Raw genomic sequence first — 27,162 nt, 5'->3', positions numbered from 1 at the left:
AGAAGGTTGATTTTCCTTTTTGGTGGTTTAGGTTCTGTAGTTTCCACATCAGAGTGCTGCTCTTTTAAGACTTCTGAAAGCATGCGCCACACCTTGTTCCTCTCAGATTTTGGAAGGCACTTCAGATTCTTAAACCTTGGGTCGAGGGCTGTAGCTATTTTTAGAAATCTCACATTGGTACCTTCTTTGTGTTTTGTCAAATCAAGTGACAGTGTTTGTAAATCAAACAACATGTCCTGGGTCATCATCCGAGACTGCTATAACATGAGATGTATGGCAGAATGTGGGTAAAACAGAACAGGAGACATACAATTCTCTCCCAAGGAGTTCAGTCACAAATTTAATTAACACACTATTTTTTTTTTAACTAACATCATCAGCATGGAAGCATGTCTTCCGGAATGGTGGCTGAAGCATGGAAGGGGCATACGAATGTTTAGCATATCTGGCATGTAAATACCTTGCAATGCTGGCTACAAAAGTGTCATGCGAATGCCTGTTCTCACTTTCAGGTGACAGTGTAAATAAGAAGCTGGCAGCATTATCTCCTTAAATGTAAACAAACTTGTTTGTCTTAGCGTTTGGCTGAACAAGAAGTAGGACTGAATGGACTTGTAGGCTTTGAAGTTTTACATTGTTTTGTTTTTGAATGCAGTTATGTAACAAAAAAAATCTACATTTGTAAGTTACACTTTCACAATAGAGATTGCACTACACTACTTGTGTGGAGTGAATTGAAAAGTATTTTCTTTTGTTTATCATTTTTACAGTGCAAATATTTGTAATAAAAACTAATATAAAGTAAGTACTGTACACTTTGTATACTGTGTTGTAATAGCAATGAATATATTTGAAAATGTAGAAAAACATGTAAAAATATTTAATACATTTCAATTGGTATTGTATTGTTTAACAGTGCTCATGATTAATTTTTTTAATCACAGTTAATTTTTTGAGTTAATTGTGTGAGTTAACTGCGATTAATTGACAACCCTAATTTCTAATAATCAAATCCCTCATTAGAAAGAGACAGGTGATCGTAGTGACTGGAGTTCCTTCCCACAGAGGGTTATCTTTAGTTCATTATGGTAGTATGACATCATCTGGAAGGAGGATCGCAACTATGGGACTGTTTCCCTCTGCTCCAGCTTGATGTTCTCCTTCCTTGAGATTTTCATCTTTCTCAACAACACAGAGGCTGGGACCACTCTGCTGTGTCCTGGAAAGTTTCCTCTATGAACCTCTCTGTCTCTTTTAGCTACTCCTGTTCAGCCACTCTGGTCTCCAGAGCCCAAACTTGGATGCTCACATACGTCACCTGCCCACAAGGCATGTAATCATAAATAGGGCCCTCCAAAATTCACGGTCGATTTTGGTCAATTTCACAGTCATAGGATTTTAAAAATCGTAAATGTCATGATTTCAGATATTTAAATCTGATATTTCACGGTGTTGTAACTGTAGGGGTTATATACATATGTAGATATATACAGATCCTGACCCAAAAGGGGATTGTGAAGGGGTTGCAAGGTTATTGTAGGGGGTTGCGGTGTTGCCACCCTTACTTCTGCACTGCTGCTGGCAATGGTGCTGCCTTCTGAGCTGAGCAGCTGGAGAGCGGTGGCTGCTGGCTAGGAGACCAGCTCTGAAGGCAGCACCACTGCCAGAAGCCGCGAAGATGTAAGGATGGCATGATGCAGTATTGCTACCCTTACATCTGCGCTGCTGCCTTCAGAGCTGGGCCTTTGGCCACCAGCTGCAACTCTCCGCAACCCAACTCTGAAGGCAGCAGTGCAGAAGTAAGGGGGGCATGATATGGTCTCGTATTGCCTCAATTACTTCTGCATTACTGCTGCTGGGCACCGCCTTCAGGGCTGGGCACTTGGCCAGCAGTCGCCACTCTCCAGCTGCCCAGCTCTGAAGGCAGCGCAGAAGTAAGGTTGGCAATACCACAACCGCCCTCCAAAAATCTTGCAAACCCCTCCCCCCCCCTTAACTCCCTTATCGGTGAGGATCCCCAGTTTGTGAAACTCTGGTCTCCTCCAAGAAATCTGTATAGTATAGTGTAAAAGTACACAAAAGACCAGATTTCACAGAGAGACCAGATTTCATGGTCCATGACGCTTTTTTCACGGCCATGAATTTAGTAGGGCCTTAATTATAAATGTTGCATCTAGTGAAATAAACTGAATAGCCCCCACTCTGCTGCTGGACTTCTGCCTGCATTATTTTTACTCTTGCAGGGGATTTTGTTTGTTTGTTTGTTCTTGGTTTTGGGGAGGGTTATTGGCCTAAGTTTAGAGTATGTTTGTTAGATGTAGCTGCTTCTTGCACTCCCTCTCTATGCTCCGTTTGTCTCTGCTTTATCTAACCAATGAATAAATGGAAACTTTGGTGTCTTTGTTTTTGACTACTGTAAATACAAATATGCATCCTTATCCCCAAGAAATACCTTCCTTGATACCCTGATTTTTATTTCTCAGGCTGTCCTGGTTTTCTCAGATAGAAGTCATCCCATTTTCATGTCTATATCTCAATATAGATATATACAGAATGTATCTCAAATATTACACTGATGTGCACCTGTCTTTCTTTATGACAGTTGTTATGAATAGTTAATACTGTCAGTTATAGTTTATTAAGAGTTTATAACACCATCTATAATGTATTTATAAATTTATAAGCATGTCTCTGATTTTTATGTTGTATAAAGTATTTATTACTGACCCTTACGAGAAAGTGTTACAGATTTCTGTGAATAATTTATACTTTTAATCTCAAATGTAATGCTGCAGATTTCTGTCATAGCTGCATTAGATTTTATGACATTTATTTTGTTTCCCTTATGACATATTTTGTGGGAAGAATCTGTTGAGTTAATAGTGGTTGGTTTTAGGGTTTTTAAAAATTTTTATTTTATTTTAATTTGCTGTGTGGATCCCAGACATCTGTCTTTGTTCTCTCCTTGCGTATTGACTGTCATTGGCTGTGGGGTTTCTGTCACAAAGTGCTGACATAGTGTATTTTACAAGGTCTTAATAAGATCCTGCAGCCCTTCATTTTATTGGTTTATAAATCTATAATATGCTGTAGGATAGGTGCTATTAATTTAAAAAATGAAGATTTCTCAGAAATCTGCATCTTTATATGCAGTCAGGAGTTTTTTACATAGAAATAAGTATATGTGAATTGTAAGATATTTTAAAAAATAAATGCAAAAAAATTGCTGAATGTGGACTTTTGTTTCCTTGTTTTGTTAGTCTGTTTGAAGTTTCATGCCAGAGAACTATTTATGGCATAGCTTTAAAGCTCTGAATAATGTGGGATTTATAATGGACGTACTGTAACAACTTTAATTGTAGGCTATTATAGCTATATAATCGATTCTTAAATGACGCTTAGGGCTAGTCTATGCTGCCGATGCAGCTGCGCCACTGTAGCACATCTGGTGAAGAGGTGCTATTTTGATGGGAGAGTGCTCTCCCATCGGCATAATTTTTCCACCTCAATGAAAGGCAGAACCTATGTCAGCGGGAGAATGTCTCCTGCTGACACAGTACAGTGTATACACCGCTCTAAATTAGTCGCTCAGGTAGTAGCTTTTTCACACCCCTGGGCGACTTAATTTACATGGGCTTAAGCAGTAGTATAGACAAGCCCCTAGTGTCAAGTTTTTAAAGTGGTCTTTGACTCTGGGTATGTCTACACTGCAATGAAACATCCATGGCTGGCCCATGTCAGCTGACTCAGTCTCATGTGGCTGGGGCTCAAGGCTGTAAAGTTGCTGTGTAGACTTTCGGCCTTGGGCTGGAGCCTGAGCTCTGGGACCCTGCAAGGGCCAGCCATGGGAGTTTAATTGCAGTGTAGATACATGCTCTGAGGTTAACTGCAGAAAGTACTGTGGAACATTTACACGTGTACACGGTCTAGTTCAGGAAAGAAATGCATTTTCTGGGATGGGATTTTCAAATGGAAAAGTTATGAGGCATTGGAATCAGCTCGAGGAGAGGGGCCCAGGCTGATGGACTCTTGAGATGGAGTCTACCCTGGTAAATAGGACGACAGCAAAAATAGCCAGATCTAAGGATAGAAGATGCAGTTGTCCTAACTTCTTCTTCTTCTTCTTCTTTCTTTATTTGTGTTACCATAGCACATAGGAGTCCTACTCATGGATCAGAAACCCATTATACTAGGTTCTGTGCAAACACAGAACAAAAAGATCATCCCTGCCCTGCATGTTGTGTAGGCTACACAAATATGTAACTACTAGCTCCTAGTACAAATCTGATTCCATAGAAGTCTAGTTAACGAAATAATTATTTATTTATGACTGATTAGACAGTTTTTATTTTTAATTATTGTTCTCTTTATTTGTTATTCAATTGTTATATTTGAAAGCCTAGTTTATCGCTTTTTAACATTTTTATGTCTGTAAATATTTAGCCTAGGATATTGTCAGAGCTGAAAATAAATTTATATACCTTTGTTCTTCCTTTATCTGTTGGATACTGTCTTTAATCAAGGAGCAGTAATTGGAGAAGAAGGGAAGCCCTAGTCTAACTAGGTTCTAGTTTGCATTACATTCTCAAAAAATAAAACTCACCCAGTCTCTTGACAGAGCTGGGTATTAGGTCTGTTTCTGTAGCTGTGGTAATTTCAGCGAAACCAGACTTTACTATTTGACTTGCAATTTTGAATGTGTAAATATTTGCAAATGTAATTTTAACATTTAAGTTTTGTGTCTATGAAAATATGTGATTTGTACACACAACCTGAATTTACACATGCTAATTACTTAGTGAGATATCGTACTACCTTTGCATGCAAATGCAATTAATAAACAAACACACTTGAGTAATCAAAATTACAGTCTCAATATCTTAGACCTGTTTTGAAATTTGGTCCTTAGTTTGCTTAGATTGCTTTGAGATGTTTAGGTGTACTATGAATTTCCTACTCTTTATCACTAATAATTTTCAGAAGAAAATATTACAGGCAAAAGGTTCAAAGTTCTTTACATGCACTGAAGTTGAAATGTGATAGAATTCTAGTAGGAGGAAACTTTAATTGAAATTAAGTTACTTTTTGGTGATCTTAGTTACAATAATTGTACTAAAGTATCTTATTTCTAACTCACTATGGGGCCTCTCCCAAACAAAAAAATCTCATCATGCTGCATTGTTCAATGGGTTTGTGTTCTGCATATTATTGATGTACAATACTTGACTTGTTAATCAAACAGTTTTCATTTTGCTGAAGTAAAATGATCCTATTGCATCTTTAAGCACCTTTTCATTACCTCTGACTACCTCCTTCCTATAGAAAGCTATATATTTTGACCACTTTGCAACTAGAACACATTCCCTTTTGTATATGAGGCTTCATTATTGTAATCCTCATCAAAAATTTGTAAGAATTGCTACTGAATAGATGCATATTTATGAGTTAGACTGATTATTAAGATAAATCATTTCTGTATCCCTCACAGGCCATTCTCTTTGATTAAAATAATTGTATAAAATTTAATTCAGAGCTCACAAAAGGCACGTGAATGTGTTGCTGACACCATTGCTGATGGCCACTTCTGCCCAAAGTGTGGATTATTATCAGCTAGTCTGAAACACAGGTCTTTGTAAAATAGCAAACCCTGTCTTACACTTTTCTATCCATACAATAAGGCACCATTATTGGAAGTTGTCTTATAATTTGGTCTGTTCTCTGTTGTACATTACGCTGGTCCAGCCCTTATCTTTTCGTAGCTCATCTTTGATATAATTCAGAGGCTCCACTATGTACAACCAGTCAGGGAGAATATCCTCTTTCCTAATCATCTTTCCTGTATTTTGTGACTTTCTTCAGTTAAACCCTAAGTGATTTCTTCATTGTTAAATTTTTCCAGTATTTTTATACCACTTTGATAGTGTTTTTAGTTCTCATCTCCAGCACTCAACTTTACAATATGTGCAAAACATCCCTTTGATAGTATTTCTCTTCCTCTGTTCTCTAGTTCAAAAGCAGCAGACGGCAGTGTTGCTATCTGATTCCTTTTCTGTATTATGAGGGGTGCTGTTGTGATTATAAATTTTCTGTGCTTCACGTTCTCTGAAGAAGTTGAAAATGAGGTACACTGGATGGGCAGTAGTTTTCTAGCTGGGTAATCTTTCATACAGTCCTCTCCTGAACTTGGCACAGCATGTGTTAGGTAACATTAGAGATCTCTATGTACAATTAGTGTTTCTGGAGCAGCAATAGCTGCTCCATAGTTAAAGTTGAAGTTAGCTTTCCATTATGAGTCCGATTTTTCAACACACACACTTCTCCACCCTACCCCCACAAAAATTAACCTTCCTGAAATTTTGGTATGCCATGGGAAGGACATGGCATGGGAATGCCTGTTATATTTCATGAATATTATATGTTCCATCTGTTTGTCTGACTGTTATTGCGCTGTTTGCTATGAGACTACAAGGGGTTAATTCAAGCATGGGTTTGTTGCAGGTATGCTGGAAAGGGGACAATAGCTTCAAATACCCTCCCATTTACTGATACTTAAAAGATAATGACAGGTTTCAGAGTAACAGCCATTTTAGTCTGTATTCGCAAAAAGAAAAGGAGTACTTGTGGCACCTTAGAGACTAACCAATTTATTTGAGCATAAGCTTTCGTGAGCTACAGCTCACTTCATCGGATGCATACTGTGGAAAGTATAGAAGATCTTTTTATACACACAAAGCATGAAAAAATGGGTGTTTACCACTACAAAAGGTTTTCTCTCCCCCACCCCACTCTCCTGCTGGTAATAGCTTATCTAAAGTGATCACTCTCCTTACAATATGTATGATAATCAAGTTGGGCCATTTCCAGCACAAATCCAGGTTTTCTCCCGCCCCCCTCCCCCCCACACAAACCCTCTCTCCTGTTGGTAATAGCTTATCTAAAGTGATCACTCTCCTTATAATGTGTATGATAATCAAGGTGGGCCATTTCCAGCACAAATCCAGGGTTTAACAAGAATGTCTGAGGAGGGCAGTGGGGGGGGGGGGTAGGAAAAAACAAGGGGAAATAGGTTACCTTGCATAATGACTTAGCCACTCCCAGTCTCTATTCAAGCCTAAGTTAATTGTATCCAATTTGCAAATGAATTCCAATTCAACAGTCTCTCGCTGGAGTCTGGTTTTGAAGTTTTTTTGTTGTAATATCACAACTTTAATGTCTGTAATCGCGTGACCAGAGAGATTGAAGTGTTCTCCGACTGGTTTATGAATGTTATAATTCTTGACATCTGATTTGTGTCCATTTATTCTTTTACGTAGAGACTGTCCAGTTTGACCAATGTACATGGCAGAGGGGCATTGCTGGCACATGATGGCATATATCACATTGGTGGATGTGCAGGTGAACGAGCCTCTGATAGTGTGGCTGATGTTATTAGGCCCTGTGATGGTGTCCCCTGAATAGATATGTGGGCACAGTTGGCAACGGGCTTTGTTGCAAGGATAGGTTCCTGGGTTAGTGGTTCTGTTGTGTGGTACGTGGTTGCTGGTGAGTATTTGCTTCAGGTTGGGGGGCTGTCTGTAAGCAAGGACTGGCCTGTCTCCCAAGATTTGTGAGAGTGTTGGGTCATCCTTCAGGATAGGTTGTAGATCCTTAATAATGCGTTGGAGGGGTTTTAGTTGGGGGCTGAAGGTGACGGCTAGTGGCGTTCTGTTTTACATTTGGGGACAATGTATACCTTCAAATCAGCGGCACTGCTATGGGTACCTGCATGGCCCCACAGTATGCCAACATTTTTATGGCTGACTTAGAAAAAGTTCAAATAAAAATAGTAGGCCACATCCTAAAGACCTTTCTTAGATTTTACTCAATAAATCATATGGACTTAAGTGGTAGTTTGACCAAGAAGGGACTTCAGGATCTGGCTGATAGCCATTATGACTGTTTCCTGAATAACCAGACATGCACGTCAGAATAATTGACCTGTATTATATGTGAAGCACAAACGGTATGATTAATGCTGAACAGGACAGAAAAAAAAAGATGATTCTCTTCATCTCCTTACGAAGATCCTCAACTTACAGTTTAAATAGAAAGACAATACAAAATGCAATGGAATATACAGAGGAGGATTCTGTTTAGTACATCGTTCTCTCTGCATTTGTATATCAAATAGTAAAGGGAGAGGCCAGTGACAGTATTTTTGTTGATGGATAACATATGAGGAAGTCAGCTTTGAAGAGGAATTAGAAAAAAGAGGTGATGTTGCACTGGGATGAGGAGAGAGTTCCAGGCAAAGAACATAAATAAGCAGCCTCTTGCATTCATGTCTGCATTAATATTTTTGGCTGGTGAAAGCTCTATAATTAAATGAACTCAATCAAGACACCACCAAACATTTTTACCGAGACTGCACATTACAGATTTGTTCTTGCAGTACATGGATTTGCTTGCTCCTACCTGAAAATGACCTTCCCTGTACAGCGGGGAAAATACATTTTCATTTCTCACTGTATTTTGTAGTTTTAAATTTGTACACCTTGAGTGTATGTGTTGTTTTTTTCCCCATTCTGGATAAAAAAAACCTCACTGGCAAGACCAAAGCACAGCAGCTACACAGAGTTCCATCTGGCAAGATTGTGCAGTATGCCATTCAATTTTAGAAATGAAATAAAGCCAGCACTGAACAGTCAGGGAAACTGAAGAGCAAACGGAAAAAAACAGATAGCTTGTCACTTTTTATTATTTTTATTAAGCAAAACAACAGGAGTTTCCAAAACCATTTTTATGAAAGTAAATGTTATATTTCCACAAATCTACTGAGTTTAGTCCAGCTTTTATCAAAAGACTAGTGTATTGGTTTAAAACCTGCTTTTATCAGAGGTCTGGCTGCTGAAGAAGGCTATTACATGAATTAAAGGAAAGTTTCCAAGAAAATACTTGTGCTTTTGATTTAGGTATATTTTGAAACTCGTCTGCCCATCACCCCTACAGTAAGCCAAAAATTATAGGATCAGGGCCTTAGTTTGTAACTGCCTACTTGTGAGGATTAAACCACTAGTGGCTGCACAGGGGATGCACAAAGTCAGCACATTTTGTTTATGCAAATATGTTTAAAATTTACTGTCACAGGATGGGCTGGCCCTTTAAGGGAGTTGATTTTAGCCCCACCTGTGACTAATCAGCTGCCCTCCAGATGGTGAGCTAAAAGACCAACAAGCAGCTCAGTTGTTTGTCGGAGCTCTAGAAAGGTTCCTGTAGAAGACATGGGGTTTGGGAAAGAATATGGAAAGGGGCTTGGTATACCAGTCTAGATGAAAAATCTGACTGGGGATACCCAGCTGTGTAGGCAGTGGCAGAGGCCTTGTCTGGGATGGAAGAACCCGGTTTACCTGTCTAGATTGATGCTGAAGTGTATTTGTATTTGAACAATGAAAACAGCCATCAGAAAAGGGAGTGAAATATTGACAGTGTGGTCGGAGCTTCATTGACATGGCTGGTGAATTGGCCTCCCTTCATTGGCTGGTGAATTGCCCCCCCCTCCCCCCCCCTTTGAGAGTGGGGAAAATGAGGTAGAGGAAAGGTCTGACGCTGGGTTTGGGGAGATCCTGTTATACGCAGATTGTATAAAAGTTACCAGAAGTAATAGAGAGGTACACGTAGTGAATGACCTGGCTGTAAAAGTGAAATAAAGCATCCCTATCTGAGGCCACTTGTTAATTTCAAATGGGGAAATCCCACCTCCAACTGGTATTAAAAGGATTCTGGCCAAAATTCCAATATTCAACTTTTGGAAACATTTTCTGGAAACTTCTCTGAAGCCAAATAGCAAAGGAGTGCAACTCTATAATACTTGCAATGTGGCTAGTTCAGCCATTTCTTACCGTTTCTTCATGGCCAGTTCTGAGCTTTGACCAGGAAAGATCTGGCTGGAGAATATCACTAGAAAGGAACAGAATGATGTTGATTACTTCCAAAGCCACTTGGAAATATTTTAATGGTGACCACTGCAAATAGCTTAAAACTGTCATCCATGTAACTCAAGGTACTAACAGTCATCTTTCAATATATGGGACCAGATCAAATGCTTACTGACATCAATGAAAAGCCTCCCATTGATTTCAGAGGGCTGTGGTGTAAAGTCCATGACTTTCAGTATGGACATGAGGTAATTGCGAAGTTATATGGAGATATTCAAACTTGCACTATTATTAGTATTCTTTTCAAGGGAGTTACTTATATTTGCTAGATCGCTATTGTGACAGAAACAGGAACATACAGGAGGGAGCCCACTTGTTAGTGAGTTCAGATGCGTGTAGCTAGGAGGCTTCTGTGCCACCTCATATCCCCTCTTGCTTCAGTTCCATTCGTTTCTCCCCACACCCATGTCTCTGATATAATCACAAAGGAATTCATCAAGCTTTTCCAGGTAATTGAAAGCTTCATTGAAATGAAGATTGCCAATTTTTTGTCTTTATCAGCACCTGAACACCATGTTGCATACATAAGTATTCACTGTGGTTCTAATTACAAATCATGTCTCATTTATTTAAGGAGATATTTAAGATTGCGCCTTCTGGACACATTAGAACCTAGAGAGCTAGAACCTCCCCACTGTATTTTCCACTGAATGCATCCAATGAAGTGAGCTGTAGCTCACGAAAGCTTATGCTCAAATAAATTGGTTAGTCTCTAAGGTGCCACAAGTACTCCTTTTCTTTTTGCAAATACAGACTAACACGGCTGCTACTCTGAAACCTGTCAAATTGGATTGTTTACCCCAGTGATGACTGATTTTTAACTATTTCCTCTAAGGATATCAGCACAATTTTTGGTGACATTATGACTCTGAAAACAGAGTTGTGATGACTTTAGGATATCTTATATTGCCTTATAATTAATAATCTTTCTTTCATGCTGTATTCTCTAATTCTTAAAAGAATATGAAGAAAAGTCTTTAAACCTTGAAGTCTTTAAACCATGATTTGAGGACTTCAATAGGTGAGAGGTTTATTGCAGGAGTGGGTGGGTGAGAATCGGTGGCCTGCATTGTGCAGGTGGTCAGACTAGATGATCATAATGATCCCTTCCAATATCTATGAATCTATGAAAATAAAACAGTTGAAACAGGCCCACATTCAAGGGCAAGGCTTATCCCATGTCCAAAGTTAAGTATGTAAACCACCAGCATTAGTAGGGTGGCATGTGCCTGCCTCTCCTGGGAACACTGGAAACCCATAGTATCCCCAACAGCTCTTGGGACACTTAATTGATTTCTCTATGATTTACCTCTGTTTTTGCTAAAATTCTTGTTCATAGTTTGACTTCTGATTAATTTAAAAAATGCTTAAAGCTAGACTTATTTTCTGCTCTATGCTCCAGGGACCATTTTAGCTTTCCTACCTCTTGGCACCTTAGTTTGAATGGACTTACTTATCCTTGCTAAAATTCCTGCTTTTTTTGTCTCTTGCATTGCTTTACTGTTCCTAGCTATGTATTCTGGACCTTGCAGATGCCTATGTATGGTTAGACATACATGCCCAGCCACTAGATACATCTCAGGTTTCTGACAGCAGAACCGTACCAGTGTTGTTATTTAAGCTTGTCTCAGTACCATATGTGTTTTGTGACATTTTTAGCAGTTCTACAAAGAATAGAAGCAGTGTATTTTTTTCCCACTTGTGTGACTGGCTGACCAAGAACAGCACACTGGAAGAAATCCCACTGTTTCTCCATGTTATCACTGAAGGGCTTTAGTCACTAGCTTGCTTCTCAGAGTGAATTGGAGTACATAGATGCCGTATTGGACATGCTTCAAAGCCTTCCTAACTCATAGTAGGATCTCAAATATTGTGGAACTAGCCAAGAGGATGTTTTGGCTTGGTGACCATCAGAGTATTTATGGTGGCCTGGTCATGCCCTTAGCAAGTCCCAACCAGAGGTAACATCATCAATTATCACAAGCAATAGAGATTTTTGTTCTGTATCTGGGTGATAGGCAACTTCTGAGGTGCTCCAGCTTGGTGATGGTCCAAAACCAATATACAGTTAGAAGAGCATTCCCATATTCCTCTGAGGCAAAATGGCACAATCATGGATGCATTCTGTGTAGGGTGGGGAAGCACTTGCAGAGGGGCTTCGTTATCAAGATATTTGGTGTCTCCAAAAGTTATCCTGCTACATAAATATTCTGGGGACTCCAGTTGGCCTGGTTGGAAGTGCACTTTGAGAGCCCTCATATCAGGTAAAGTGGTCCTGATTCAAAAGAACAATCAGGCCACCAGTTTTACATAAACAAAGGATATAAAGGATCTTGATTCTTAATCCTGCAGTGGCAAGACTAGGCAATGTCTCGCAAGACATTCCTAGATGCCTTTTGCCTGTCAGGAAAGGGAAACTTTATCAGAGCAGGCTATGTGGTTATAGAGTTTGACAAGTGGTGACCAGATCAGAGGATGACAGATCTTTCTTCTGTGGGGAGCATCCCATATTGTCTGCCACTCCTCTGAACACCAGGATCCCTTTGTTCTGTTGAAGGCACCTGATAAGGATTGCACTGTTGATGGACATCTTCATTCATTTTGGGGCAGTAGGAAGGATAGAATTTCATGATGGCTTCTCCCTCCTTCATTATGCTAGCAAAGGCCCTAATTAAACCCAACAGAGAGACATTTCATGAACTTTATGGCTCCCACATTGGCTAAGGCAAACATGGTTTCCAGTCCTGATGGAATTGGTGGTGATCTTACCACATTAGATCATAAGGAAACAAGGGATCTCTTTACATCTAGTCAGGGTTCCTTTTCCCTGTCAGTGTGGTTCCTGAAAGGGTAGTCATCCTAGCAGCATTGAAGCAGGTTGTGAGATAAACATACCAACACATGTGGGAAAGGATTTATTTGGCTGCATTTCAGTGTTTCATGAATAAAAGTAGACTAGTTTTTCAGTATCCCATAGTCATTTTCTGGGGTCTCATTAAGAAGTCACCAGTGTTTGGGGAAATTCACGTGGTTCTGAGTAACATGATGAAAGCTCCTTTTGAACCACGGAGAGATCACATTTCTAAGGTCATTTTCCTGGTGGCAGTGACTTCAGCTTGCAGAACGTGTGAGCATCAAGCACCTATTGTAGGGCAGACCCATATCATCTTCCAAATTGGTGATAGCCAAAAAGACATAGCAGTGGCACTCCTGCCAGTCATGTATATGGAGCATAGACCAAGAACTTATGGAACTGCACATTCTCTGAAAAGAAGAATTGCAAACACAAGTACAACTAGTTTTCTCTTTTAAAAAAATCACAATTTTATAAAACCACAAAATGAACTAGTGGTTAACTTTAATTTTTTTATTTTTGTGTGTTATGCACATTTTCAGTATCAGAACTAACACTTAAAATGGGACTTCAGTTTTTTAATTGGTAATTGCTGTATCTGCAGAGTCAAGCTGAGTTCCAGTGTTATAAAATATTAATGGAAAACTTCATAAAAACCTATAGAGCATGATTGAACGAGGGGAGAGGAGTTTGTAAGCTTGATGCTGCAGCAATTTTAGTGATTGCTGGCTCAGTGCCATAATTACAATTCTGTATTAATAATATCACTTCAGAGCTGGTGTTGTGCAGAAATCAGATTCCTTTCTTGTTTTCCCCCTTTCTCCCCTTGAAAAGGGGAACCATTGGAATATATTCTGAGTCAAAGATGTTTGCTAAGATTCATGCTAGCACTTCCTAGAATAGATATGGTTAATGCTAAACTGTTGTAGTTTGATGTACAGTATGCTCACTTTAGGCCTGTGTACCTTTTTAATTCTGGCTCCTCTTGCCCCATTCCTGGTGGTGTTGGTCACTACACAAGCCTAATAAGTTGACTACGAGAATATGTGATTGGAATCAATCCATCTGCCTAAAATAGTTGTTGGGTTGCTGAAAGACTCCATTTAACTCGCCTTACCAAAGCTCAGAGCATCCCCCTGTAATGCTCTCAGACTCCAGCAGCCTTGCTATAGGAAAGACAATCCAAATGTTGTTCTGCGTCTCTGCACAGGTGTTTTGCGTAACTGCTCCAGCTAGATCTATTCTAAACATGTTTCTTGTGTGTTAACCTCCCCCCTCCCACAAAATTAAGTTTATTATTCATAAATGAGAAAATTGATCATACTGAGTAGAAGTAAAAATCAGGTTGAGACATTGTACTCTGTGCAAGGTTTAACCTATACAATAAATCTGCAATAGTCCTCAAACCAGGTCTCTAAGATTCCCTTCTTTTCTTATTGTGACATTAAGTCATACTTATTTATGGTGAGCTACACTACGAAAGGTTTGCACTTTACTATCAATAATACATCTCTCTGTCTAACTGTATGCCTAGCATATAGAGCAGATGGAAGATATGATTCCTGCCCCATGTAGTTTATAAGGTAAATTTAACTTGATATAACAAGCAGGACACAAGACAGTTGGGAGTGTGGAAATGGAGTAGGGAGTAGAATCAGTGACACTGCAAGATTACTTTACTCCGTGAGGGCTAGTGTACAGCATTATGTGTGGTGTTTGATGACTTAGTTAATTTCACATGAGACCTATTGATGCTATGAATAGTAAGGATGGATTTGAATAAGGAAAGGGGGTAATGGCCTTGTGGATCCACTCAGAACAAGCATTCTAAGCAGCAGGGCTGATGTGGAAGAACGTGTGAAGTCATTTACAGAAAAAGCAGATTAACTGTGTACCAAAGCGGCATTGTTAGCAGAGCCAAAAGGTAGGAAATGGTGATGCGAAAATAGATCTGGGGCTCAATCTCCCTCTATGCTGAGGTTATACTTTGTGCACCTGAAAGTGGGGAGCCAAAGGAAGGCAACTATAATGACTATGATTATCTTGATGACCTCCTGCAGCAGCAAACTGCAGGTTGTGACTACTTGATACATGAAATATTTGTGCTGCATTTCAGTTTTGTTGACTATCTTGCTGTTCCCATGTTAAGGAGATGCAAAAAGGAAAGACTGACCAGTTTTCAGAACACCTTTAATATTTTTCAATACACATTGTTTTATTTCTTTGCATCCTAGCTCAAATTCAGCCCAGGTTAGTAGTGTGTTCAAGTCATTTAGTCACCCTAGGCAAACAAGTTGGGGGTCTCAGTGTGGTTACTAGTGGATAGATGTCAAGATTTTCAAAATTGTGTCACATTTCGCGCTAACTGAGACCCTCAGCAGAGATAACAAGTATTGAATGGGCAAGCAGATTGACTTCCCTCTTATTCTTAAAGGTGCCACCTGCAACTCAAAGCACATTGATAGAGCACTGTGGCGAGACATGCACTATTGCTGCTTGTATTGTACCTGCTGAAAGGATAAGTAGAGGACTTCATTTAATTTACAGAACTATATTTATCCAGCAACTTTCACAAGGTCTAAATTCGGCTGAAAATCCTGTTATCTGTTGTGTCCCTCTGTGGTCATTTATTTTCCCTCAGAGGAGCGTAATGAAAATTCTTAGGGGGTAATGTAAGTGAAGAGGATATTAAGGACATCCCTGTTGCCCTCTGGAAGAGCATTTTGTGTTCCTGCAGGTTTGGACACTCATCAGAGATGGGGGTTTTTTTTTAATATTATTAAGTGCTCACTGGAAAAGGTCTTTTTTTCAATAATGTAAGTGTTCTCCGGAGTCATCTTTTTTCTTTTGGAAGATTCAACTTTTTTCATGTAGAGCCCTGTGAGTAATTAAGGTTTGGGAACTCGTTGCGCCAGTGTTCTTAGGCAATTCATGAATGTGAATAACATGGAATTGGTTTCAAATAACATACAACCGTATACATGCTCTTTTATTATTCTGAGGGGCATGCAAAAATGTAGTAAATATGACTTTAAATTATTACACCTAATATTTTCTGAGGTAGCTCAGTGTGTGATCCAAAGCTACTTGAATGTCAAGTTACTAAAAGAAAAAATGGAGATGAGCATAGATACTTGTGAATTTTTTTGGCTAGCAAGCAAAGCAGATAATTCTCTCCTCTTCCTGCTGCCCCACCCTACTGGCACTAGTAAATAAGATTCACTCCATAAGTTGCAGGTAAATAAATAGCATGAAGATCATCAGACTGATGGCAAGAAGTTAATTCTCAAGAATTTACCATTATCATATTATGAATTAATCCAATAGATGAATCACCCATGACTTCTCATCTTTCAGTTTTCATGTCATTGTGTGACTCATGCTGAAAGATTTCCTCTTCACTAAGGTAATGGAAAATTCGTGTTTGGTAGCCTGACACTTTAAGCACTTAAATGTTTTCAATGTGTTATTGGTGAGTAAAATTAAAATCATAAGAACATAAGAACGGCCATACTGGGTCAGACCAAAGGTCCATCTAGACCAGTATCCTATCTTCCAACAGTGGTCAATGCCAGGTGCCCCAGAGGGAATGAACAGAACAGGTAGTCATCAAGTGATCCATCCCCTGTCACCCATTCCCAGCTTCTGGCAAACAGAAGCTAAGGATACCATCCCTGCCCATCCTGGCTAATAGTCATTGATGGACCTATCCTCCATGAACTTATCTAGTTCTTTTTTGAACCCTGTTATAGTCATGGCCTTCACAACATCCTCTGGCAAAGGGCTCCATGGGTTGACAATTAAACAAGCAATTAAAAACTGGGAAGTAAATGTTTCTGGAGATTTCAACCATTGGGGACAATCCTACAAAGCTTTAACATTTATACAAGAGTACTTAACATATTACTAACTATTTAGAAGGGAGATTTTCAAAGGCCCAGGGGGAATCAAGCGCTCAACTTCCACTGAAAGTCAATGGGATTTGGATATCTAACTTTCCTTTGTACCTTTGAAATTTTTCCCATTAATCATCTCTCTCTCTCCCTCTTTCACCCCCCTCCCCCCGGGTGAGATAGGTAAGCTCCTCTTTGCAGACAGAGAAACAAAGGGAGAACAGTTAAGCACTGCCTCAGAATCAGGAGTTGAATGCAGTAGTTCTTTATTCTTGGCCTCCTGCCTAGGTTTAGACCATGCTGCCATTAATGCTGTTGAGCTACCCTTCCCAGGAGCCGGAGGTCACACAGGCTGCTTAGCTGCAGGCAGCCAACTTAGAGGGAGTTTCAGGTAGCACAGGTGCATCAATGGCAGCTTGGGTGCTATAGCTTTTAAAAATAGAAGACAGTGTCTTTGTGAACCCCTGGAACAGTAGCTTCTCTCTCCAGCATTGAGTGTAGCCTCAGACTCAGTTTTCCTCTCACTGTCTCCCTCTTACTGGTTACTTAGTTTCACCTTCTGGCCAAATCAAAAAGCCTTCCCCTTCTCCCAATGGGTTAAATAAGAGTCCAAAAAGCAGAACTACAAATGTCTGTTCCATTTTCTGGATCACAGTCCTCTCTCCAGTGCCTGTGAGACCACCTCTCCTTGCTTGCAGGGGTTCAAAAAGTCCATACCACTATGGGTGTTGGCCTTTAAGGGTAGGCACCAGGAATAACACTCTTGCTACTATCCCAAAGACCAGACCAGGGTGGCTTTAAGAGGGAGACTGCAAATAACTTATGATTTTTAGGAGGCTAAAAAATTCCATTTAAAGAAGATATATTCTAGCTCAACCACAGCTGTGGGACTTGAGGCAGAAATTAATTTATGGAAGTCCTGTGACCTGTTACGCAAGAGGACAGACTGGCTGATCACAAGGGGCTCTTCTGGCCTTTTAAAGCTATGATTCTGTTAATTTAATTATCAGTTTGTTTGTTTGTTTGTTTGTTTGTTTTAAAATACTTCAGTCTCGTTCTGGATTTCAGTGCAAACCGTTTTCTTTGCTTTCTTTCCAACAGGTGCAGCTAGTTACAACAGTTTTTATGTTTTCTGCAAAAGTTTCTGCCAAACTGTGAAGCCTGGGAAACTGCGGGTCCGCTGCAGTATGTGTAAAGAAGGGACGCTGACTCTGACAAGGGTAAGCAAGAGAATTCAAGTTTTTAAAGAGGTAAAAATTATGTATTGAGAAGTAATATAAACATATTAACCCCTGTTTATAGCTTCGAAGATGAAACAAAGATTTGTAAACATTTTATTTATCCTTCCACTTCCACTTTTTTTTTTTTTTTTTTTTTTTTGCTCAGTTCATTCAGGGAAAACTTTTCAAACTTGAGCTCTGATCTTGCAAAGACTTGAGCAGTTGCTTAATTTTATGCACGGTGGGAAATCCAGTGGACATATTACATCTGGCTTCCACGAGAGTCTGAGCATTAGGTGCTGAGACCTGGATCCACAAAGGACTTTTAGGCACCTAGAATATCACTGGAAAAAAACTGTGATTCACAAACCCTGAGTTAGGCACCTAAACAATGAATGAGGAGCGATTCTCAGAAAGCCTGGAAGGTTCCATGGGATTTTACAAAGGTCCAGAACATTCTAGGAGGTTAGTGAAAAATGAATCCACATACAGAATACCTGAAACATTTTACTTGAAACATTCTATTTTCCCTTTTCTCGCTAACAATAAAAACAGCACCCCGAACCCGGCGCTCCCCAAGCCGGCACCCCAGGCGGTCGCCTAGGTTTCCTGACCCTAAATCTTCTCTGGTTTCGTGCGACAGATACCTGTTTACCTATAAACAGCTCCCTTGTGTGGCTCTGTATTGATGGATCAATTGCCAATAAATATACTATGTGTTGTTACTAGTTCTTTGGATCTATCCGCTGGTTAGGTTAGCCCACTGTAACTTTGTCTGGTCAGCAGAGTGCCAGTGTCTGTAGCCTCACATCTTCAATCAAGAATTTGTTAAATATTTACCAGAGTTCCAAGAAGTCAGTTCCCGGACAGACCAGGAGGAAGAAGGTGGAATCTGAGGGGATTACTACCACCCAGAAGGAAGGATAAGGCGGTAACCTGCTAACACCAGCTGCCATATATAAAAGGAGAAAGAATTAAGTAGTGGATATTATGTATGAATGGAGATTTAGGTGGTAACTGTATACTTCTGATTTTACCCCCCCGCCCCCAGCACTGTTATGTTGAGCACTTATATTGGACTTGGGTTGCTTCCTGAAAAAGGAAGGATGTTGGTTGAATAAGTATATCTCCAAAAAGGGGATGACTTAGAGGACTTTTTGCTTATACACTGGGGAGTGAGCATTTCTTACACTGCCTGAAGTCTTATCACCTGAGGTTGCTATAAAAGTGGTTTCATTTTTTTTCAGAAGAACTGAGCACCCACAGCTCCCATAGATTTCAGGGGGCTTTGTGTGCTGTTTGGCATCTTTGGAAATCAAGCTACTTTTATTAGGTGTCTACATTTGGCCTTAACTTTGGTTCACAGAGAGCGATGAGTTTTGCTTTTCATTTTTTTTCAATAGCTTCTGAGTGTTTATGTCCAATGCTTCAGGGAGATCATTTTAAGTGAAAAAAGTCTATCGTCATTGAAATAATAAAGTGTGATAAACATTGCCAAATTGTTATTCAAAAACTTACTGTCTTTTAGGCAAAACTTTAATGTTATGTTTAAGTCATTTGAGGGTCCCTTTAACTTATTATCAAGGCTTTGAAGAAACATATTGAGGTATTCCAGCTGAACAATTGTAAATGTATCTGAATTAGTCAATTCTAATGATATGTGGCATTGTAAATTGAAGAGTCCCACAGAACCTTTGAGAAAGATTGCTCTTTTTTGTACTTAGAGAAATTAATTAGTGGTACTTTCTTAAGGGCTTTTCTCTCTAAAGAGAGAGAGGGGCATGGACTAAGGTCTCCTGACTCTAATCTCTGTTCCAGCAGTGATTCCTTCTATGGCTTTGTGCAAGTCACTTTAGTCAAGATTTTCAAAAGTATTTTCTAATTTTGACCATTTCAGGTTCTGGGGGTCCCGCATTAAACACCTGGGTCAAAATTTTCTGTCTTGTATGTCGAAAGTTAGACACCTCTATCCATATTTAGGTACCTAGATAAGAGGCCTGACTTTTTCTGAGCTGCTGTGCATATGCAGATCCCATTGACTTCATTAGAGGTTGTGTGTTCAGCACCTCTTAAAATCAGGTTCTTTTGCCATTAACCTTTCTGCCTCAGTTTCTCAGGCTGTAAAATGAGGATAATTCTGGCCCGTCTCAGAGGGCTGTTTGAAAGGCTTTGAACACAAATCAGGATAAACTTGTTTCTCTTTGACTTTCATCTTAATGATTATTCTTAAATACCAAGGCATGCAGAAAAGAACAATGTGGCTCCACCAAGCAGCCCAAACTTTTCAGGTTCCTTCCAGAGTTCGGGTACATCACCTTATGAGAGATCAATGAGCTGCAAGAGAACCAAGAAGTTAGATTCCACTTCACAGACATTTTACTCGGCCATCTTTTTCACCAAAGCCACATTTTAATGTTTAATCAATAATGGTTTCAATCAAATCTGCATTAAAATAACTTGAATCAAAATTGTCTTTGCCTCATATTTATAATTTTGGTTCATATTCAAATTTATATTGTCAGTTAGATGTCAAAGCTGCTGAAGGAAAATGCTGTTTTTAATAGCAGAAAATGAAGGGAATTGTTAAAGAACTTTCGCATTCCCCTTTGCATTGCTAACACAGAACACACCTTAGGTTCTTGTCCATGCTCACTGACTTTACAGAGCATGTTTTTATTTTGCTGCTTCAGAGACTTAAGCAATAAAGTCCTGAGACAGGATTGCATTTACAGATTCAAACAGACCTTGCATTAGCTTCCTCATGCTCATTATTCTGAGGCCTTGTCTCTGCAGGTCTTCCTGTTTCTTCATCTAGTTTTCTCTTAGCTCACAGATGCTCTGTCTTGTATTCTGGGGAGTTGGAATTAATGAGAGCCATCTGATATGCCAGGGCGAGTCATCAGAATAGCTCAGCATTTCCACATAGAATCCTAAAATCTGACAATCTATCACAATACCCTTGCCTCTTCTGGCCTCATCTCCTCCCCCACTCTTCAAACGTCTTCCTTCTGTTTCCAATCCTTTTTTCCCTTTATGCCTTTTTCCACATCCTTCTGTCTTTCTCTGCTCTTTTCCATTGCTTCAGCCATCCTAGTTGGTGCCAGCTTCAGGGCTTTGAGTGCTGCAGCCTCTAGTGATGTAAATCTTTCAAAACTCAACCCACTTATTATAAGTTACTGGAGTTTGTTGCTTCGGAGGAGACATTCCATTATTGTGTTGCTGACACAGCATAAACATGGTGCCAGAAATAAAACTGGGACTCTAATCATCCTGCGAGTAGTAGAAGTTTTACCTGTAGGGCTCCGGGGGCATTGCCCCACAAAATGTTTTTGGACACTCTCCTTATTCTTGCTTCTACTTACAATCTTGAACCCAGTAACATTTAAACTGAGTCAAATTTTGAAACCATTCTAACATCATGGGTTTGAAGTTCTCAGATGCTTAGTTTTAACTTTGTCAAAGTCTAACTGAACTTCCACATATTTGAGATTCCCTCATCACGCTTTTCTTATTTGGAAAGGTACTAAGCATTGCTCTTAATTTTGGTAATTGAAAAAAAGACTGAGTCTCTTCCCCCCAACTCTGTCCCCCATAATTCCTCACAACCCTACTGTAAAGACCTTAGTATAAAAAGCTCTAACATGGCAGATCTCTCAACAAACTTCTTTTATCTCACTGTTTGGAATCTACTTGGACTATGTTATTTTGGCATCTATGGGGTAAATAATATAAGGCAGTGGTCTCCAAACTTTTTTGATCGCGCACCCCTATCAGTAAAAAAATTTTGAGCATGCACCCCCAATATATGAATATTTATTTATGTATAAATTATATACATGTACTCCTGTACTAATATATTATGTACATTATAAAACATACACAAAAATAGAAATTAAAAAAGGATGAGATAAGGATGAAATAAACAATATTTTTAAAATATTTTTTTATTTTATTTATTAACAGTACAAAAAACCTTTTTGCTCTCACTAAAAAAATTATTAATAATATTTTTAGTGACAGCAATGTGATTGAATATACTTCATTATTTTTGAAAATCTTGGTTTAACACTTTGTGATACAGCGATTCGAAGGTCTGGTTCTAAGTTCAGTTTATTTCACACCTTGGTTTTAATGGCTGTCATAGTTGAAAAAGATGCCTCACAAAGATACATAGATTGAAATGGAAGAAGTGTATCGTTGGCTGCGCTTACTAAATCATGATACTCGTTTTTCAATCCCATCCACCAATTATGCAAAGGTTTTTTGTTGAAATTCGGCTAGTAAATTTCCATCTTCCCTGATGTCGATCAGTTGTTCTTGCAAACTAATCGGAAGGTGTTGCATTTTTATATTTTTAACAAATGGATTCAAAACCCGCTGAAACTCTTCGTTTGGAAGATTTTTAAACAGGTTAGGAAATTCTGTTTCCAAGTTTTTTAAGTGTGCAGATATGAGAGTTTTTATAGGTGACACACTTACATCGTTTTTGGCAACAAAATCACATAACGATGGAAACATTTCCAAACATCTATTTTCAAAATGCTCTCTCCATAGCACAAGTTTCTTTCAAAAAGCAGTTGCTTTCTCACTCATTGTTAAAACGTCACCTTTATCTTGAAGGGACAGATTAAGTGTGTTTATTTTTTCGAAAATATCTGCTAGGTAGCATACTACTGACAGCCACTTGTCATCACAGAAAAGGTCAGCAAATTTAGAACACTTGTCTTTTTGTAAAAGAAAAATGCGTAACTCATCTTTAAGTTAGACAACTCTTTTAAGCACTTTGCCACGAGATAACCAGCGAACCTCTGTGTGGTACAAAAGATTTTCATGGTCACTCCCCATCTCATTACAAAGTACTGTAAAGATTCTACTATTTAAAGGTCTTGTTTTTATAAAATTAACTACATTGATGACATCCTGTAGCACTTTGTGCACTTCTGGCTCCAACTTCTTTGCTGCAATAGCTTGCCTATGAATGATGCAGTGAATGAATTTCACGTGTGGTGCTATCTCGGTAACCTTACCCCAGAATCCTTTCTTTATTCCAGTCAAAGCAGCTGCTCCATCAGGGGTTACACTTACACAGCTTTTCCATAAAAATTGTTTTTATTAAAGAAGTCATTTACTGTTGAGAATATATCTTCTCTGATACATCTTTCCCTAGTGGCTCACAAAAAAGTAGTTCTTCGTGTATTTCATTATTTTGAAACAGAATCTAGCAAATACCATAAGCTGAGACATGTTAGAGACATCTGTACTTTCATCCAACTGTATAGCAAACCTCCCACACTGCGTAATTTGTTCTAATACTTGTTTCTTCAAATCTTCAGCAATGTCTTCTATGCGTCTTCCAACAGTATTTACTGACAAAGGAATGCATTTTAGTCTGTCACCATATTGTTTTCCGTGTATTATTTCATCCATTTTTACCACGGCAGGAAGAACAAGTGTTTCCGCAATGGTATGTGGCTTTTTGTCTTTCGCTATTAAGTAAGAAACCTCAAAAGAGGCTTCTAAACATTTATCATTAAGTTTAGTGAAATTTTGTAAAGTACTGGATTGAGTATCACATGACTTTAAACATCGCTGAAAAAATTGTAGAGGTTTGTCCTCATGTTCTGGATGCTTAGTTTTTAAATGTCTTGCTAATCGTGATGGCTTCATACTATCATTAGCTAATATCTCAAGGCACAATATACACTTAGGGTGAGGTTCATCGTTAACGATAGTGGATGTAAATCCATATTTCAAATAGTCTTCTTGATAATTTCTAATTTTTTTGGCTGACTTCTTGTCAGATCTGATTAGATCGTCATTGTTTTTACCTCGTAACGTGGGTGACGAAGAGCTTGTACTAGGAGTAGGAGAACTGTCAGCTCTGCCATTTTCTTGTTGTTCGCTTGTGCTCGCATTATTAGTATTATCTTCAATCCGTGGTTTCTTTGCAGGAATCTTTTTAAGCCACTTGTCCATTTTGTGAGGGTTAGTTTACTTAAAACTAGATAATACAATCTGTAACTTAACCGGGCACACGCAAACTGCAATACGTCGCAATACGCTGAAAGCGAACGAACGAGTGAGGGCGCCACTGTCAACCCCTCCGCATTGTGGAACTCCCATTCTTCCCTCAGGATACCTCGCAGGGCCGGCTCCAGGCACCAGCATAGGAAGCACGTGCCTGGGGCAGCACACTATAAGGGGCAACATTCCGGCCAATCTTAGGGCGGCACTCCTCCGGCCGCCCTTTTTTTTTTCCCCCTCTCTCTCTGGCGGTGCTCCTCCTGCTGCGCTGCTCTTTTTTTCTCCCCCACCCTCTGGCGGTGCTTCTCCTGCCGCACCCCCCAGTGGATCGCTTTGTGCACCCCCTGGGGTGCATGCACCCCACTTTGGAGACCAATGCTCTATACAACCATACCCAAGAGGCACCAATACAGACCTCAACAATATCAGTACCAACAGCAGTATTACAGGCAGCCTTTCTACCCATCCAGGCAACCAGGGTTCTGGAAAAGGATACATAAATCACAAAGAATGAAGTCCTCTAACTCCAGCATTACACAAGCAGCTTGTCTTCATTCAGTTATAAGGAAAAGTAGCCCATTTGATTTCTGCTTCAAGGACAGCCATACAATCAGCAATCTTCTTAGTTTCCCCCACCCCTCACCATCTGGGGACAGATTGTCCCATTTCCTCAGAGCTTGGGAATCTATAATGATGGACAAATGGATCCTAAGCATTGAGACTGGGATGTTCTATACAGTTTCTGTCAACCCCTTTCACCACCTATCTACCTCGTCTTTTTTCAGGGACCCATTTTACAGGTCAGTGCTCCTTCAAGAAGTTCAGACTCTGCTCACTCTAGTGTTGATAGATGTTCCCCTTCAACATCAGGGAAACGGGTATTATTCACAACACTTTCTGATTCCCAAGTCCTGGGGGGATCTGAGACCCATTCTGGATCTTTGAAATCTCAACAAGTCCATCAAGTACATAAAAGTTCACATGGTCTTCCTATCATTGATTATTCCTTCTTTAGATCACGATAAGTGTTTTGATGTTCTTGATCTCCGGGACACTTACTTCCATGTGGCAGTTGTGCCAAGTCAAACGAAGCTTCTAAGATTTGTGATAGGAACCAACTTTATTAAGACACAGTATTTCCCTTCAGCCTGTTGTCAGCCCCACAAGTATTCACCAAGTGTATGGCAGTGGTGGCAGCTTACCTGAAGAGGAAAGTGAATTCATGTCTTCCTTTATCTAGAGAGTTGATTAGTTCAAGGCCGATCCAGACACCAGTTTCTCCAGTACATCCTTCATCTCTTTAATCATCTGTGACTTATGCTGAACAAAGGGAAATCAACCTTCATCCCAACACAGAAGATCAGGCTCATTAGGGCTCTACTCAATTCCGTGAATTCAACCACTTTTCTTCAAGAGAGATTTCAGACCATTCACTAACTATGCCTGTCTCTCAAGTCACACTTCCCCACCACAGTCCAAGCCTCTCCAGTGTTACTAGGCCACATGGCCTCATGTACCCCAATATATCAGGCTTCACCTGTGAATCCTCCAAGGTTGGTTTATTCCATCAGTCAACCTGTCTGCAACAAAAGACAACAAGAAAGTCCATCAATTCTGTTTTTGAGCGTGTCACAGTCAGGCTTATTAAACTATGCATTTCTCCTGTCGTAGGGACAGTCTTATGTATGCATTGCACTGCTACCCCCACCAACCATTCTGCTCATCCCACAAGTGATCCTCCAAGTTGAAACAAAACCATGCCAAGATAATTTTTACAGCTTTGGTGTGGTTGAAACAGTGCTGATTTTCCAATCTTCTCAGCCTCTCAATTTGGCCTCTGTACCTTCTGCTTCCTCTTCCAGACCCGCTGTCCCAACGAGCATGGTCAGATATTGCACCCGGACCCAAAAAGCCTGCACCTTTTGACATGGCTATTGACTGGTTAGATCAGTCAAAGGATAACTGCTCTGTAGCAATTCAGAAGGTATTGCCTAATAGCAGAAAGGCAATCCTCTCGACTCACTTATTTAGCTAAGTGGAAGTTGTTTTCAAGCCAGCCCACTTTCTGGAGGACACCTCCATCAGAAACTGTGATTTAAGACATTTTGGAGTACTTGTTACATCTGAAATCTTTGGACCTTTCTCTAAGCTCCCTAAGAGTCCACCTAGCAGCAAATTATCCTTTAGTTCATAGAAGATTGTCTTGTATGTGCGTGTTTGTTTTTTAAGCTGATGGTTTCTAGATTTTTTTAAAAGGGATTGTTTGACTCTTTCCCCCAGCAAAGGATGCATTAACATCTTGGGCCTTAACATTGTATTACCTACTTTAATGGGCCCCTCAGGTAGGCACAAGTTCAAATGTTCTTTGCTTCATCTGTGTTGTCAGACATCTTTTCTCTTAGACATCGCATCAGCCAGAAGACTGGTGAACTTCAGGCTCTCATGGGAGGACTGCCATACACAATATTTTTTTCAAAGATAAAGTAGCTTTGAAGTCACATCCTCCTGACTAAAGTGATTGAGATGAAAAGCAAATATCAGACAATATAGTAGTTTTGTTTTTTTCCCTAAACTATGCACACACAAGGATGAACGTCTGCATACTGTGGCTGTAAGGTGAGCATTAGCCTTTTATCTAGACAGGACTAAACCTTTCCAGTTGCCTCCAACTATTGATGTATTATGCTGACAAAATGAGAGGTCAGGCAATTACATCAGATGGTTTCTAGGTGGATTATTTCCTGCATTACCACAGTTTACAGCATAATGAACACTTCCTCCTCCACAAAGACTATCGATTCATTCAACGAGAGCTCAAGCTACTTTGGTGGCTTTTTCTAAAAGACGTCCCTGTACTGGACATTTGTAGGGCTGTCACTTAGTCCTTGGTGCATACTTTCACCATTATTACACCATGATGACTGCCTCAAGATCTTAGTGATACTGTCTGTGAGTCACCTGAGTGCAATACACATGTGTAGCCACTCAAAAAGGAAACAGTTACTTACCTGTATTGTAACTGTTCTTTGAGATGCAATTGCACATGTGTATTTCCTGACTCTCCCTCCATCCCCTTTGCACCAGAGTCTCCAGTATGAAGGAACTGAGAGAAGTTGCCCTGAACTTCATAAGGAGCCACGAGGATATCCAGGGTGCATGTGCCACCCTCGTAGGTGCTGCTGCAGAAAATTCTCTGC

At 39.7% G+C, this 27,162-nt stretch overlaps 1 protein-coding gene across 7 annotated transcripts in view; it reads left to right on the top strand.

Moving 5' to 3' along the window:
* PRKN (parkin RBR E3 ubiquitin protein ligase) overlaps positions 1–27,162 on the top strand; it is a 1,197,054-nt gene that overhangs the window by 440,399 nt on the left and 729,493 nt on the right. For 4 of the 7 annotated variants that reach the window (XM_043544306.1, XM_037895119.2, XM_037895116.2 and 1 more), the window contains one exon: positions 17,823–17,971. In XM_043544306.1, the coding sequence (XP_043400241.1) occupies positions 17,823–17,971 (149 nt within the window). The remainder of the gene's footprint in view (positions 1–17,822; positions 17,972–27,162) is intronic. The other 3 variants (XM_043544304.1, XM_037895120.2, XM_037895118.2) reach the window with 1 other exon arrangement.

Source organism: Chelonia mydas, chromosome 3 (genome assembly GCF_015237465.2).
Source record: "Chelonia mydas isolate rCheMyd1 chromosome 3, rCheMyd1.pri.v2, whole genome shotgun sequence".
NCBI classification, from domain to species: domain Eukaryota; kingdom Metazoa; phylum Chordata; order Testudines; family Cheloniidae; genus Chelonia; species Chelonia mydas.
The sequence above is the reverse complement of the archived record's forward strand: the minus strand, read 5'-3'. Positions and strand labels throughout refer to the sequence as shown.